The sequence below is a fragment of the Amphibalanus amphitrite genome, unplaced genomic scaffold, assembly GCF_019059575.1.
Source record: "Amphibalanus amphitrite isolate SeventyFive unplaced genomic scaffold, NRLGWU_Aamphi_draft 000209F_arrow, whole genome shotgun sequence".
Lineage (NCBI taxonomy): Eukaryota > Metazoa > Arthropoda > Thecostraca > Balanomorpha > Balanidae > Amphibalanus > Amphibalanus amphitrite.
This window is the reverse complement of record NW_024881704.1, coordinates 96003-113973: the sequence shown is the minus strand read 5'-3', so window position 1 is coordinate 113973 and position 17971 is coordinate 96003. Positions and strand designations below refer to the sequence as shown.

The window sequence follows — 17971 nt, the reverse complement described above, 5'->3', positions numbered from 1 at the left end:
CGTAGCGCCGCCAAATTTTGCATACCTGTTCTCACAACTTTTGCACACCTTGAGTAAAAATTTTGACCCCAGGTGACCTATGGTCAGGTCACCAGGTCAGGTCAAGTGACCCTACCTCGAAACGTAAATTTCGAAGTTTGCAATCCCACCAAGCCCACAGTTGTTGAGATATGATCTTGAAACCCACAGGAAATAGTAAAGTCATCACGAGCTACAACTTGTATATCTCGGAATTTTTATATCGATGACCTAAGGTCAGGTCATTTTTGCGACCGGCCCATTATAAGTCAAGGGGAGAAATTTCAACTTACTCTGAATGCCATCCTATGACTTCAATACGCTCAGGATCATAGTATTACAGGTCCCTGTTGGTGATTTCACCGAAACATATCACTTATGACCTTTGGAAGGTGATCTCCAGGTCATCTTAGGTCACCTGAGGTCACCAGCGGTTTTTCTTAAATAACTTGAGATTGAGTAGAGATAGAGACTCCGTTCGACGTTTATCGTGTTTTTCTCGTCAATGCGGATCGAATGATATGCAACATGATCTATTTCGGTCAGGTCATGACCTTGACCTGAGGTCAAATTTTCAACTTGACCTTTCGAGGTCATATTATATATCATTCGATGCGCCTTGACGAGCTAAGAACGATGGCGTTCGAATCGATCCTCTGTCTTGTGTGCAAGACAAGTTATTCAAGAAAAACTACCGCGAAATTCCTGTTGTGAAAATCGTAACATTTTGTCTTCGGTGACCTCTGGTGACCTCGTTTTTGACCTGACCCAAAAATTATCTTAGTATTTCTTGTCGATCTCATCTTAACCTATCCAACGCCGTTTACCGCTTGTCGCTACGTTGCGCCGTTTTCGAGATCTCAGGGGGGTTTGTTTTCAACCCCCCCCCCTGCAGTTCGTGTTCGGCTCAGACCCGCTGCAGTGCGCGTGTTAACGTTCGAAGCTAAACTCTACGCGGACTTTCGGTGTACATTGAAGCTAGATACCCAAGCATTTGTCTTATCTGTCGGTTGGTCAGCGACAATCTCAGCAGCTTTGATACAATTTATTCACTATTAATGATATTTAATACATGTGTTACGGACTTGTACTACACCATACGCGATCACGTATCACATTCCATCAGTAGACAGTAGCACAGACAGGATATATCGCCCGGTCTCGGGGCGGGGTTGTGTCTCGACCGCTCGCCGGCCGGGGCGGAACAGATTGGGTCCCCACCAGGCCAGGCCAGCCGTAACAACGACAAACAGAACAGAGACACCGCAGTGGAGCGGCACACAGCGCCCGGAGGGGGCCCGCTGGGCAGCGGCCGGCGCCCCGCCGACCGGGAGGATCGAGCCGACCCCGCTCGCCGTTTGGCACATAGACACGAGGGGCAAACAGCGACACGCGCGCAGCCAAACACCAACAATAAATATGCAACACATGTCAGTGAGTATATCAGAGACGGCCGGGCGCACCGGGCGACCTGCCGCGGCGTCCCGCAGCGGTGGAACCCTCCAGCCAGTGAGCACATTACACAGAGAGCCTGCGACCCGCCGCCGACTCTGCGCCGCGCGCCCTGACTAGATCTGTCCTCTGCCTCGCGGTGCGCGGTCACTCGGCCTTGAGCGGCTCCTCTGAGTAGCCGCTCTCATCACTGGCAGTGTCCTCGTCGGGCACACGCACCCAGCCGGTCGAGTTCCAGTGGGCGCCGAAGTCGACGACGCCCTGCAGCCGGTGACAGGCGTCCTCCGCGTCCGGCGGCGAGCGGCCGGAGCCGGCGATCCTGTACACGCGGCACTGCTCGGGCGTGGTGGCCAGCACCAGGGTCTCGCAGTCGCTGTCGCCGGTCGGGTCGCTGGGCACACTGGCGGCACTGTGCTCGCTGGCGGCGTCCGAGTCGTCGGCCGGGTCGTGGGTGGCGGTCGGGTCGGCCGGGTGGCGGCACACGGCCGGCGGCGGCTCGACCGGCTCGCTGAAGGCGCGGGGTCTGGGGGAGCGGGGAGCTGTGGGTGTCCTCTCCTCCTCCTCCTCCTCGGCGATCTCGGCGAGGGAGGGGACCGGCGGCGGTCGGCGGGCGGCCGCCTCGCGCGCCGCCGCCGCGTCCGCCGCCTCCTCGCCCAGCCGGTCCTCCTCGATACTTCCCAGCTTGGGCGCGCTCTTGCTGCGCTCGAGCGGCGGCCGGTAGTTGGCGCCACCGTTGGTGAGCACCACCTTTCGCCGCGGGGCGGCCGGGTACAGCACGCTGACCACGGAGAGCCGCGCGTTCTGTCGCAGCTGCTTCTCCTTCCTGAACTCGACCAGCGCCTGGTGCAGCCGCTCGGTCAGCAGACGCTGCATCAGGCGCGCCTTGGTCTCGGAGGAGCAGAGCACCGCGTGACAGCGCAGCTCCGGCTTCATCTTGCGCCCCTCGTGACGGTACACCCAGCAGAATACCTGGGAACACAGAGGGCACAGGGCGTCAGTGAGCGGTCACACAACCTGCGATAGAAGGGGGGCATAGGGAGGACACGACTTTAGAGAGCGGTCACACAACTTGAGCTGCCATAGGGCGATTAGGGACGGGGAGGGGTGAAAACATAGCACATGACCAGGACTGGTTCCTTGAAAACACTAATTGTAAACAGTATAGGCAGCTAATATAAAACTTCCAAATGAGTGACATTTATTGTCGTGTGTTCGACCATAACCATTGTTTTAGCACAACATCTGAGCATTTGTAACGAACTAAGCAGTCACGCATCTGCTCAGTTCATGGTAGTTTATCCATCAGCACCGATCGCTCCCCCTCAGTACACGATCTGGGTGAAGGGTAGGTTTTTGGACAGGTAAAGCTGCACGTCATGGGCTGTTTGCATCATTCACGTGACTGGTCCACAGTCATATCGATACGGACTGCGCGAGTGAGCGGCCGATGAGACTAATTGCCTCATGTTCACCGAGCCCCAGCTGACGGAACTCACACGGCTGACGCAAACGAGTCGGTAATCGCAGCGCTAATGACATTCCTGGAGTTTAATGTCGCTTTTATTGTACGGAATCGTCGCGGTAATGAATTTCCAGCAGCATAGAACCTTCTGTCATTCCCTTTCAAACTCCATCAGAATCCATTCGTCCCACCCAAAGTGAAATCTGCGCCGTGTTGTTTTCTCTCTGTGGGCAGACCCTGGACGAGCTTTTCGCCTCTCCATCGCCCGTGGCGTGGAGTCGAGCGGACCTGCTCGCCGCTCTGACCTTGGGCGCGGGCGCCGCCTCGGCCGCAGCGCTGCGGCGGGGCTCGCTCTCAGCTCGCCGCCGACTCCCCGGCGCCCTCCTCCCCGCCGACTCCCCGGCGCCCTCCTCCCCGCCCCAGCTAATTGGGAGTGGACGGGCGAGCGGCCGACCCACCGGCGCGTGTTTTTACAGCGATCAGGTGCCCCGGGGCGAGAAACCGCACACACGGGCATACAAACACGGACAGTCCACCGACCGGCCGGTGCTCTCACTGGGAGCGAACCATATGCTGGAGCGTGGCCACACGCTATGGCGTAATGGATGCACCAAGTTTGATGGCAGATTGCAGAATGCAGAGGACGTGTGCAGTGTGCATGGCAAGTGCGAGACGTCGTTCTTAGCTTTCGCCGGCCACCCCTGTCCTCGGTCAGTGAACTATTCATGTGCGAGCGAAACAGGCTGCTCAGGTCGTAAAAAAGATCGTACGGCTGTCACCTTATGACGTCATAAGAAACACAGAAAGCACCTCACTGAATCTACTGAAGAACGACTGATGGGATTGACGATCCGGACACTCGGAGACCAAGTTACGTCTTGCGTAGTGATAGGGAGTTGCCGCAGCACGTCACAAGGTCACGGTATGTCGCATCACACGCACAGACCACAATAATACCGTACCACAAAAAAGTCACGGACCCCGAGATGACCTACAGAGATGTATCCTTTGTGTGTGAATAGGTGTCACAGGTGCTATTCTTCTCACGGAACTGTCACAGCCGGTGAGAACAACACATTCTAACATCATTCTTCTCACAGCTGCGAGCCATTCTTCAACACACTTTTCTCAAATTAACCATCCTAACATCTCCACGGCTCATTTCAATCAGGAAGTTATGCACTCGCGGTGACACCCACACCGCCTCCCCAGCCGGAGGTGGCAGATGATGACCTTCACAGCTCCCGCACATGACCGCACCTCTGCCTGAGAGGAGACCGCAGGCGGTCCGAGCCGCTCTGCCGACAGTCTCCGCCCGTAGGCGTCTCGGCGCCGACATATAAGGATCGACAGGAGCCACTAGCCAGCCTGACGGGCCGTCAGGTGACCGCAGCGGCCGCGGCTCCGGCCCGGACCGCCGCTGCTGCTGCGTAGTTGCCGGCGATAGGAACAGCAGGTGATCATACTGAGCACTGAGTGTATGTGGTATAACGCTGGAGCGAACAGTGGCGGAAGTAGCTAAATCAGCAGCAGCTCGGAGCCGGCAAGTCCAGTCAAAACAGAGATATAAGCGGGTCCGCGCCCATCAGTCTCAGAGTAGGAAGTCACCGAGTCGGCAGTCAAAACTCGCGATAGGTGAGACTGTGCCTATTCAGCAGCTTACGCCGCTGTTTCGAAGCATCGGCTGTCCATGGTCCACCGCTTGAGGCCCCACTCCTGACCCTCTCCGTCCGACCCCCCCCCCCCCGCCGCTGAAAACCAGCTCCTGAACAGGTCGTGCCTGGGCGGGTCGAGACGGGGCGGGGCTATAGGCCGTTGGCACTGGCCTGACCTGCGATCATAGCGCGATAATCGCAGCGAGTTCATACACGAACGGGTCACAGAAGTTGTCACGAGCGACCCCGTCCGCCCGGTGGCCGCCCCCGTGCTTCCCCGCGGCCCGCCGTCCCTGCACGGCCCAGCCGAAGGGCGTGGTCCTGGACCGGCCCCGATGGGCTTCAGGCAGCTGCACCAACGGCAGTGAACTGCAAGTCATGACAGAGTGCTGGTGAGCACGGTTCAAACGGTGATATCGCGTGGGCCCGGCTATGTAGTAAGGAAGACGTGGTTCGTGCCGCAAGAGTACAAGACAATAACCTTCATGATTCCCAGGGAAGCACAACAAAGAATAACCGTAAAAGACGTGAACAATTTCGATGAGTTGAAGGCTAAAGCATCCGTACGCTATCATAGGTATCCACTAAAGGGAAAGCCTGATGACACCCGCTTGAACTCGAAGAAGGCACCGAAAAACACCAACGAGAAGTTGATAATACCGATGCGTCAATTAACGCCGTGTCTTTGCCACGTGAACCACTATCCACGTTTCAAGTAGGTACAGTTGCAACACGTATCTTACGTAAATACATACACTGTGGCTGTGCTATCAATAACCTAATAGCTCTCAATAACTCGTCCAGCTTTTCAACTGGAGACGGGAAATAGGGCCAGACAGACACTGGGTTTCCGCGTTTATAACATGTAAACGTTATTTGTAAACAACGATCTGCGCCCGCGTCGACCAGTCACTGCGGCTGCCTGTGAGCGTAGCGGGGACATTCCCAGAGTTTCACTGAGTTTCTCACGGATTTGTCTGAGTTTCCCACGGAGTTGGCTGAGTTCTGTGAGACAGAGTTGGAACAGCTGACCACCGCTTACTGCCTGCGTGGAATGACGGAACGGGAGATGTGGCTCCTGAATGAGGGCGACAATGTTTTGTGTCTCCTTTTGACATACTTGCTGTTATAGTTATATTAAAAGCGTATACATATACGCTAAATGGCTAAACATATATATTTTTGTTGAAAAATCATCCTATACCGATTATCTTTTTTCGGTAATCTTTTTCGATAATCCTTCCCGTCTCTATATTTTTCAGAGGCGAGCTAACGCTCAGGACGCCGCTGAAGCCTTACATCATGCGGCCGTCAATATCTATTTCACAGACCACTCAGGCAGAACTGCGGAGAGACCTGTCGATAAGAATGACTCATGCCTCACCAGACGCAGACGGTGCCTGGGTAAATAGCGCCTGATTACACCAGCCACCGACCATATCCTCTGCGGTCGACCGGCCGTCACAGGTAGTCGGGTTACGGGTACCACCGTACTGTCCTCGCACCAAATCACTTCCTGTATCGCCCGTCCCCACCATTGTCATCAGGGCGGTTCGCAGGCGGGGCGGATCTTATCTCGAAACTCACGCTCGACGGAAGTAATCGCCGTAATATATGCGGTAATATTGTCTCAATAAATAAACATCTACGTAGCAGATTCGGCGACAACCGCATGTCCTGACACAGTTGAGGAAAGTGGTGCATATTACGGATGTATCATCAATATCAGTCGGTTCCAGCTAGCTGCACATCCATACGCAGTGACGTTGTGGTTTCCGCCGTATAGAGGGCGGTGGGTTCGGAGTCAGCTATCAGTGCAGCCGCTTCCCGGATATACGGCGCTCTGTTGGCGCTGCCACGGAACCGGAACATGGACAAACCCATCGAGGTGCCCGAGAGAGAGGACAGACGGGCAAACCAGATAGAGACCGAGACGATAGGCCCGGCAGAAGGGCAAAGCCACTGATGGCGGCGGCGGACGCGGGACAGAGTCGGGCAACCCTTAAACTTTGCCAGAGACATCTGGAGTAGAAACGGAAACGTCGATGTTGGCAGCTGTGCTTAATAGGCCGAAAGTTTACGCAGGTCATATTACATAAAGGACGAGACGCCTGACATTTTACTGACCAGGTCCACTTCCTAGCAAAAATCTACCAGTCATTCTTCAAACCAGCATCTCTTACAAAGCTCTATAATCTCTCCTCTCACCTTCGGGTAGCTGGGATGTGCGAACGCGTAGGTGATGCGGTGGCTCCAGTACTCGGTGAGGCCGTGCTCCCGAGTGGTGGCCTTGAGGCCAGAGACGGCCACCGTCACGCGCATCTCGATGTCCGGTTTGGTCGACTGGCAGTAGTTTCTCCAGAGCGTGGCCAGCGGCTTATCCACGCTGCCGGCGCCTACCGGAGAAGAGGGCAGGGTCAGTTAATAACGCCAAGAGTGTGGCCCGATTAGCGAGGTTTCACGGTGCAGGATGGTAGAGATGGATAAACTGATGAGAAGCCCCCATGTCGGTCTAAGAAGCCGATAACGATGCGGAGAGCTGGCACATCATTTCGACACATGGTCGGTCATCGTTGTCAATCAACGATATTTGCTGTGTCAATATGATCAAAAGTTTACGTAGGTAATTCATCAATGAATAGGAGGTATTGATCTAACCAAATATTTTGCAAATCTCAGCATTGATAGTTGAACTGTACGGCAAGGAGTTCCGGTTTCTGGTTCTCCTGGCATCCTCCTCTCAGCATAAACGAGCTCGATTTCAGTTCCACTTCACAGCGTCTACGTCTACCACTTACCATGCTTCTCCCGAGGCTAACCTAGTTATGCTACCAGGCTGACGCTCAAAGACAGGCAGTCAGCACTCTCGCACGTGCCCAATTTTCGTCGCACGTGATACACGCGGCGCCGCACGTGCTGCACGTGCTGCCGGTCAATGGTGCACTTGCAGCCGAACCCATTTCGCACTGTCTGCCGACCTTTCGGTCCATCCGGCCCTCGCCATCCCGTGAATTAAATTAGGGAGCCCACAGAGGCCTACTGAATTCTGTATTGCGCACTGTGCAACTCGTTTTTGGCGACCAACATGCCACATGCCGCCTCAGCATATAGACTAATGAAAGCAATCAAAACGGCATGATGGTGCATTGCAGCAATCTTCACAAGATTACTGCAATAAGTCACTTCGCTTTACAATCATAAATGCTCCCATTAGTCTATAATGATACGATTTTACACTTAATCGGTGCAGGAGGTTTTACCAAAAAGCAATTACTAAGTTCCACTTCGTCTCTATTTTTGCCAATATAATTTGAAGCTGACTGTTCCTCTGGTGTCCACGGGGGCACTGTGCCAGTCAGCGTGAGTTCGACAGGCCCCATCACGACCTCACCACGAGCACTACACGTGGTCACGCCTCGAGTGTGGCCGAGTTCAGAGAACCCAAACCGACCGTGGTGTGATGTCGATGAAAAGATAAAGCTGCCCATCAGAGTGATTGGCATGATTCATGCACACCATGAGCTGTGACAGCCTAGAGAGTATCTGACGATGTTCAGAGATGTGCTCGAATTTTCCGCCGTCATTGTTTCAATGTTAGAAATGAAATATCGGTTGTTAAAACGAGCAATAAGTATGGTCAATATCTAGACGATTAAATTAGGGAAGGCGTGGAGACCAGACAATTACACAAAATGATGCAAGCGAACGCACGACACCCCAATAACACCGAAATCACAGACGATGGACACAATCGAATCTCGTACCAACATTCAAAGCGAAGGCAGGCCCGACGCATTGCACAACCCTACCAAATTAATTTACACGGCTAGTTTTAAGTGCGGTTGAATGTGTGGCTAGGTGTAGAGATGTGCGGTCCCAACTTACTTTGCTTTCGCCCATTTTTTCCTTTTTTTAATCACAGCAGTTTGATACTCGTTCAATTGTTTGTTTAATTAGCTGAAAACTTTCTAATCCTGGCGATAAACAGTCAAACCAGTAACCACCACCATACTTGTTCCCTGACCAACCGAGCCTGTCGTGTCATATAAGCCGCTGTGACCGGGAGCCGCGCGGCGGGGCGGTTCCGGTTCATTGGCCTCCGACCCGCCCGACCGGTGATAATCAGCACCACCGGGTGACCCGGCTCCACACCGGGTCACGGTGCCGATACCGACACCACTACGACCGGACACTGAGGCCGACCCGGGGGACTTATCGCCTAACGCGTGGTGCCACCCAACGTCTACCCGACCGATCGTCACACTGAATTCAGAACTCTGTATTTACGTGTATAACGGCACTGCATCTATACCGCCCAATCCGCCAACCCGACTCCGCCCGACCGGACACGGGCCGATCCGAGAGAGCTATCGGCCACAGTCTACCGTTCAACGTCAGTCACCCGCCGCCTAATGCCTGACCCCACCGTCTGCAGTCTACCGCCTACCCCTTCCCACATCCACCGTCTATTTATTGCCCAGTGCCCACCATCAATTCGTCATCCACCCAGCGTATACTCATTGGCACACGTCATCCGCTAACCGCACTGCCTCATGCCTCATGCCACAGCCCACAACAACCGGCACGAACCATCGATAACTGTCCAACGCCAACAACGCCAAATAACGCCAACAACGCTGTTCAACAATTCCCTAGCAGCTCATCAACCTCCAAAATAATACGCTACGCTCCCAGCCATTCTTTTCAATTTATTCACGTCACATGCGACAAACCGATTTCGCGCCTTACAGGATTGACTTTATACGCCGACACACTCAGACATTTGTCTTACTCTCCTGCCCTTCCGCTGAGACCCCATAAGCCACTCAGCACCTCTAAAAATGACACCAGCAGCTAAGCCGGAAGCCCTTGACTCGGGTAATACGGCACCAGGGCCGAGGCGACGGCAGACCGAGCGATACCGAGCCACGAGACACCCTGCCTGGTGGCACGGAAACGACTGCCGTCCGCTGAGCGATGCAGTGAAGTCAGACAGGACAGCCGATGTCCGACAGCCGACAGCCGGCGACTTCTCTGCGGTAGCAACGTCCGTCGTTCGAGCGAGTCGTTGCGCTGTTTCCGAGTGGGCGGGTATGTCTCGAATTCTCAATTGCATAGCTGATTCAATTGGGTGTGTGTGTTTGAAGGTGGAGGCTGCTGAGAGTTCCTCAAGAGTATGGTCGAGTGGGCGATAAATAGACCCACGCCAGTCTTAGCAGATACTTTGGAATAGTATGTAGGTGCCTGTGCCTACATTGACGAGTTCTATTCAAGCACTTCGGATTAATAGAAAACTCGCCCAGATTAAATTGAAAGGGATTAGTTCCTGACCAAAAACCTTGCCAAGAAGTTCGTAATGGCATTGGCGAGAATAAGCCATTTTCCAGAGAACCCCTCACTGACTTGAAACGGAACGTGTGTCAAAAATGATGGAAATTGATTTTTGAGAAATTATGGATTGATATCACTCAGCACAGAAAACAAATAAACTTCATTTATAGTGTAGTCCGTAGGATATCCCAAGCACCCTGCGCATTCTAAGTTGCCGTGTCACAATGGAAAACCACAGCAGGGACCGTGTGGTAGGTATAGCCGCTACTGCAATGAGCAATAGGGTCTAACTCAATAGTTCAAATTTCACCGAAATAATTGCACAACGCCTTTTCTGAGGGGAAATTTAGGTCATGTCTTCACAATTTGCAAAACTTAGCGGATGTAAAAGCATGAGTAATATGCATAATCAAGTGATTTTTTTTTTTTTTGGCGGACAAAGCGAATGTAACATTAAACGTACTTCACGATCAGTGAAGAACGCCAACGTCTTCTCAACAAGAGCCATTCAGAGTTTCAAGAAAACCACTGGCATATATATGAGGTTTTGTGAACAATGTGTTGTGTTTACCATTTACATAAATCAGGCTATGTTGATTTAGAACACCGATTTTAGATGATAAGAGCATTTCACGAGTGTGTTCAAGCTGTTTCGTTATCGCTTTGCTAATAAACCACAGCAGGGCAAACACGGATCACACTCGTGTCACTTGGGTGCATCGCCCTCAAGTGGCCTGAGACGGCCACCGTTTGCTCTCCTCACGGCGTCAGCTACGCATGCACGCACACACGCACGCACGCACGTATACCTACACGAACAGATATACTCACGCGTACAGATACTTTCGATAAACGGACATCGACACGTGCTGAAACACATACAGGCGTGAACACATAATTGGAACGAGAAAAGAGGTCGGTAGTGAGATGGGACAAGATATTTGACGGGACGGAGATGTAGTCGTGAGGCACAGGACAGGGCGAGCTGCAGGAGGGACAACAGAGTCGTGACGAGGCGCTCAGTCACGCACGACTTCCAACAGGCCATCACGAAATAACAGGGATCGGTACACCGTGAAAAGACAACACATGCACGATCTGCCCGGGAACAGGTGAGGCGAGCAGGACCACCGGGCCATTCTGCGCCGAACAGCTGTCTAACAGATGGGAGAAAGTGGCTCGGTATACGACCGTATGCCACCCTGCGAGCTGGGTAATACCACTCTCACCCCAAAGGCGCGCTGTCTCAGGGATGTACGGAATATGCAGGAATGTTTGTTTCACGGTCGGGAACAACTCCATAACCCGGTGAAAATTTATGTTGGATGCTGAAGTTGATTACAACAGCTTCTATTGCACCTATACGTGTACATTAAAGTCACTTACAGCATAGCTCCTTCAATAAATTCACCTAAGTGGTCACCCGTTGTTTTGAAGACCCTTGATGCATTGAAGTTCCACTGACGCTTCAATTAAGTGCCCTTTGGAAAATAAGCCAGAGAGGTTACCTAATGCCCTACTGAGCTATTCACAGCACTATCAAAATGGAAGCTTAACTTTGCTGCATGTTATCGTAAACACAATTTGAATAAGCCTGGTCGATACCGATGAAGCATAATGATGCTCTCAAGCCATTATGTCCAAGCGCGACCCAAACTTATAAAGACTCGTCCAAGGGACGTGCATCCGCAGCGTACCATCGCAACCACGGGCCGTAACCGGTGGCGGCGCCGTTACCATGACAACTGCTGACGCCTGGGGCAGTCCGTCTAATGACTGTGGCCGTACGCCGCGAGAACAACAGGGGAGGCCGGTCGTAGAGTGGTGAGCTCACGGGTACCGAGGCGACACAAACACGGTGAGAACACCGCCCTCAGCCGGAAACCTGGCCTCAAAGCCCGTCAGTAGGGCGGACAACAAAGACAGCTGGGAGTTGGGCGAGCGACCCGGCGCGGAATTACCCGGGGCGGCCAATATTTTCCTGCTGTGAATCAGTCAAACACGCTGGTTACATACGCCAACTAGCTGTGAGTTTTGGTATTGTCCTTTGCTTGTTATAGACGTCTGATCACACCTGTAGGAGTGGAGAAAAGTCCCCGCTGACTGCGGGTTGATACGGGTTTACCTATTTCGTATTCGTATACGTTCACCATGAAGCTTACTAAAAAGGGTACAGCAATGTAATTACCGGTGTAAGTTTGCATGTTGAACGCTCCCTCAGATATATAGACATTCCCATACCTGAGCGGCTGACTCACTAGAAGGGGTGCGATTCAAGTTTGCATGATAAGTGGCAGGAAAGGGTCCGCAACCGCACCGCCCGGCTTGCAGTCCATCTGGCGCTTCTTACAGCCCCTTCCCAAGCTCTACTTCCGGTTGACGCGGAGATCGTGAGAAAATGCCGTCAGGCCACCAACTCCATCAGCGTAGAGCGCGAGTGCACATCAGCTGTTGAAGACTGGCTGGCTGCAACTGGTGGTAACTCGAAAGTTCCTGACGAGGACGCCAAAGGACAGCAGCGTGCATGGGACACGGTGATCGCGGAGCGCCTCCAAGATGCCCTAATCGGGAATGCAAACCAGTTTTCTCGGGCCAGATTGCTGAGCGCCGGCACACCTGAAAGTGGTGCTTGGCTGCATGCGATACCATCGGGAAATCTAGGCACTCTGCTCGACAACGACACACTGCGTGTTTCAATCGCGTTGAGGATTGGAGCGGATGTGTGTAGTCCTCATCAATGCAAATGCGGTGCAATCGCAGACAACAAGGGATATCACGCTCTCACGTGCCGTCTCAGTGCAGGCCGATTACCCAGACACACTACACTGAATGACGTCATTCGGCGTGCCCTTCTGTCAGCTGGAGCCCCGTCCATCATGGAACCCACCGGAGTTGACAGGGGAGACGGCAAAAGACCGGACGGCATGACGGTCTTCCCGTATTCGAAAGGAGCCAGCCTGGTGTGGGACGCTACTTGTGTAAATACATATGCCGAATCCCACATCTCCTCCACTGCCGCATCTGCCGGAGCCGCCGCCCAAGACGCCGAGCAAAGGAAGTGCAGAAAATACATGAGCCTCTCGGACCGTTTTCTATTTGAGCCGGTAGCATTTGAAACTGGAGGAAGCTGCGGTCCCTCGACGAGGTCATTCGTCAAACAGCTCGGAGCGAGGCTCACCAACGTCTCAGGCGACCGCAGGGAGACTGCTTGGCTGTGGCAACGGCTTTCAATGGCCGTCGTACGAGGAAACGCCGTTTCAGTGCTCTCCACAGCTGCCGGTCTGTCTGTAAAACGGCATCACGAGGAGCTGGGTGGTACAGCCCACCTTGCTGCTCACCAGCCAAGGCAGTGGCCGCCGCGGTCTCAAACGAAGCCGCCCGCTGACCGCCAGCTGCTGCAGCCGTGCAGCGAGAAGGCGGAGACTGCCGGAAACCCGTGTCCGTCGCCTCCAAAGTCCGCCAACAGCCTCATCTCAGCTCGCCTGGCGAGATATAGACAAATTTATGAGGAAATGAGGGCGGATTTTGCTGCACAAGACCTTCCACGGAGCCGCGACCCTCTGGATGATCCAGACCTGGCACCGCACTGTAAAAAATATTGACGAGCTATGTGTCAAAACAAGGGTCTCGAAACAGTCACCAGGTTGTCAATGCTTCCGGTACCTACCACTTGACTAGTTACCGCTTAGTTAGCTTACAGGCTGAGAACTATCCAGGTCGTTATGATCCGGTATTGTGATGATACCCTAGGTGTACCTTTGTTTTGAAGTGCTGAATTAACTATCAAGGTTGTTTGCCGTTTGTTTTCGCCTCAATCCGAAACGAGGAAGACCCTCATCAAATTATTAGGTGAAAGCCAGCCTCAGGATGATCAAAATACTAGGGGTACACTGTAAAAAATGCTAACAAACCAGTTAGTTAATTCTTCAAGCAAAATCTAGTATTAAAACACACGTTGTTGCAAAAAACGGGTCAGATAACACATATGTTTGCAACCTAACACCACATCCATTTCATCGAAGCAGAAAAGCTAACATCATTGTAAGCCGACAAATATTATCCGTGCAAACCATGCCGTGTTATTTGACACACATGTTTGTTTATGCTTCCTTTGTCTTTTTTCTGGGATAACGTGTTAGCCAACAAATCAAACGCATGTTGTAATTCACAATCTTAGTTTTCTTACTACCCTTTTTGTTGTAGCATTACAAAGACCTTAGTTAATTGAAAAAATCGCCATTTTGTGCGCCCCTCTGCGCCCGCCATGTTCAGTCTGTGCCAAGTCAGAGAAGGGAGAGGACGTGTGCGTTGTGGTGTGGTATATAAAGGAGCTGCTGTGGCGTATAAGTGTTGCGTGGCATAAGGAGCTGGTGTGGTGTTAAATGAAGTCAGACAGTGAAATGATATGGATTATTGGACATGGATTTCATCCTTATTCGTATGGTGAGTGATTATGGTGAAGATGAGTGCAGGCATTGCTGGCGTTTCAGTTTCTCAGGGTGGAGGCACTGTTCATTGGTTGATTGTCAATTGATTTCTATAAGTATTTATGACCGACTGAAGAATGAACATATTGCAGGTTAAGGCTGCATTTAACTTTAAACAATAAATTAAATGTACCTAATAGTTCATTGGGCACTCAGGCAGTGCACGCGGTGCGGTGCTGATTTATGTGATGTCCACTGCATCAGTGCATCACATCACAGACTGGTTTATGTTCACTGCATCTATATGTTGTCAAAGAAAATTGTGTAGGTATATGAGCCACGATTGTTCGGTCAGATAATTTTTGCCTTTTTGTTGCAGTTTCATTTACCTCTACGACAGAAATAAAGCTTTTTAAATGTTCTAATACGTATTTGGAGACTGTTTGGTGCAATGGCTGGTGCGGATTTACAGGCGGGGGTGGTCGTAGAATCAGACCCTGACCCTTGATCGTTTATATATAGCTTAGAACGTAACTTTAGAACGGAGCGCCTTTGCCGCTCGGCAGTTTCCTACAGAAGATTACTTTTTTAGGTTCATTTTTAGTACAATAGAGAAATATTACTGTATGCAGTTGTAAGCTTGCTGGAAGGAGCTTGAATGCAGTTTTGAATAAACATGTTTGATGAGTTTAATTCGATTCGTTTTTTTTGGGGGGGGCGGCTGTGAAAAGAGGTGACTAACACGCACATTAGTTAAGTTACACGCCTGTTCTCAAAAATACATTTAGTTTATTAACACGCACAGCTTAGTTAGCTAACACGCAATATGTGTGTTTTGCGTACACGCATATAGCTAGTGAAAAGTGGCCGTGTGACAAACACATGTGTTACCTAACACGTCTGTAGTTATTAACAAAACACACCGATGATAGTCAATAAACACGCTTACACGGCTTATCTTAGTAACCTGGCAAATATTCGAAAACTAGGAGGTGTGTTTCAAAACACGCTATTCAACCTTTTGCGTGTAATTGAAAACACACTTAGTCATGAAATGCGTGTTTTGCTTACACGCCTATGGTTAGTGAAAAGTGGCCGGATAACTAACTAGTTGGTAAACTTTTTTTACAGTGTAGTTTTGTCATAGTAATCTGTGAAGGGTGAGGAACAAGCCGTAGCAATGCACTCGTCACTAAACCAGCCTGAGATTATTCGCCAGGTAGCTGCTGCGTTTCCCTACTTGCTGAATCATGTTAGCAACTTTCCATTTCCAGACACTTTTTACGGCAAATAAATTGTTGGGTTATTTGGAAGGTGAATGACAATTTTATTTCTATAAGTCAATACATTTGTATTTCCGATTGCCCTAAAACTTTTTTTTTAATCGTTTGCGGTAGGTTTTTATTGTTCGCAATAAAGTTGCGCACCTGTGAATCCTTCACTTAATGCGTTCCCGGCTTCCCGGCGCCAGTTGCGCTGTGCCGTGCCGCGTTCGGTCGGAGGTGCGCGCGTCTGTGCAGTGCGAGTGTTTATCACTGGGCAAACCTGTATCGTTTCCATTTGTGCAGTGTCTAGTTATGAAGAATTGCTTGCCGATATATGACCTGCAGTGATCGACGTTCTGATTCAATAACTTGCCATAAGCCATTATTCTCAACTAAATCGCGCAGAGACGTTTGCAAAGTTGTCGAGGGGGGGGGGGGAACAAGAGCGATTTTAAATGAATTGCTCTCCATGCAGTGCAATAGGACTTTGGTTTAATTTTTCAAAAGTTGTGGAGCCGCCCCCGGTGTCCGGCCTGGCCAACTCTCTCAAGAACCGACATCTAACGGATCACTGAAGTTTCACTACGACGATTTCCGCCAAAGTTATGAAGAAAAGGCAAGTGCAAGAAGTACAAAACTTCTCTTGGTAATCAAAACATAGGTTTGGCAAATTCCAAACCCTAAGTCACTACAACTGTGGATATAAATAAGCTGGTTATTGACGGCCAAGCTCTGGCCAATCTGAGGTTCAGACCTATCATCAAGTTCATGAGGCAGCTGCGGTTGGGCGGCTCACGGGCTCCACTGCATAGGCTCAGACAGGTACTCTACAAAATGTCTTCTGTGTTCTTAGGTTCAGATCTATCGATATGTGCATGCTTCTGATTCGATTGATAACTGTTAACGGGCGCTGGAAGTGAAAGGTTCGCTTGATATACGAAAGGTGCATTGCAAGAAAGCATATTATTTCAGAAATACACTTTCATTTTATCTTGAGCGTTTTTGGAATGGGCCGGATGAATTCGTCATCAAACTGGTAAGAGATTTCGTTTGAAGACCACCGATATTTAATAATATGATGGTCTTCAAACGAATTCGCTGGCAAATTCGATGACTGGATTGGGCGGCGTAGGATCTGCTGGTCATCTGACTATGGGTTGAGCAATACGTTAGTTTTGACCTAGTTTGAGCTTCATTCGTTAAGTAGGAACAAGACGATGCTTCATTTGAGCATCGTCACTAAACAAGCCGCCCTCGTTTTGACATTGTTTTTCGTTATTATTGTTACTAGGTAGGTTGTTATCATACACAGCATTAACGAGGACCTGCTTCCAAAACAAGGCAGAAACGCTCCAGCTATTTTTGGGACGTGGTAAAAACTAACCGACACCTGGTAACTGTCATCTGACGAACACAAAACAAGCCAGGGGCTCGCACCGTGTGTCAAAAGTAGGATGCAAAACTAGTCTGTACCCCCGACATTTAGCGTTGAGAATCATTTGACGAGGGGCTAGTCAATATTTTTTACAGTGCGTACCTCGTGCGCGGCGTAGATCGGTGCTAGGGTGTATCGTGTTATTTTAGAGTGTATGTATCGTGTAACTGTATCTATGTAGTGTGAATGGAGTATTAAATTCTCATTAGACCAACCCCTAAATAGGGACCACAACTAAGCTATCAAAACGATTAATAGCAGGCGCAATGACCAGGGCCGGCTATGGCCTCTATAACCCCACATATAATGTTTAATCGCACCTACCGTGCAGAATTGCTGAGATATTTGCGCAGGATGGAAAGTCAAACAAAAACTGGATCGCTTTTTGCTCGTTTGACGTAGAAGCAAGTGCGGAACAGCTACACTGCGCACATTGCACAATCGGAACTCAGAATGCGAGTTGAAAACGAGAAAACGACAAGAAATAAGTCTGGCCTGGGAGCCATCAGTACACCGTTCAACACAGTTGTCATATACAGTGCATCAGTTAGCAGCGGCATCCAGCAACGCCACGAAATGTCTCTGAGGACATCCGCGTCTGTGACGTTGGGAGCTTGTCAGAGAGATGATGAAACATTGTCCGCGTGGCTTTCTTTGCTGATACGGTAACTGTAAACAGCAGGGCATATTTTAAGGATTTTTTACTGCGTCCCAAAGGTGGCATAGGGCACATGCTTCGATCGGAAAGGGCACATACCTTATCCAACTGCATCTCTGCATCTGCTTACTACCTACATCGACCAGTTACTGCAGCCGTTTTGGAGCGGCTCACGGCCGATAACACACCGGGCGTGCGCTAGCCGCCGTTGCTAAGCGCTAACCACTGAGTGCGCGTGGCCGACTGCCGTCCCGATGGCGCTGGCCCC

At 51.0% G+C, this 17971-nt stretch overlaps 1 protein-coding gene across 1 annotated transcript in view; it reads right to left on the bottom strand.

The window, feature by feature from the left end:
- Window positions 1-1049: 1049 nt before the first annotated feature.
- LOC122385123 (protein FAM43A-like) overlaps window positions 1050-17971 on the bottom strand; it is a 43883-nt gene continuing 26961 nt past the window's right edge. The window contains exons 3-4 of the mRNA XM_043373130.1: window positions 6796-6983; window positions 1050-2439 (exon numbers count right to left, since the gene is read on the bottom strand). Of these exons, the coding sequence (XP_043229065.1) occupies window positions 1618-2439; window positions 6796-6983 (1010 nt within the window). The 3' untranslated portion in view covers window positions 1050-1617. The remainder of the gene's footprint in view (window positions 2440-6795; window positions 6984-17971) is intronic.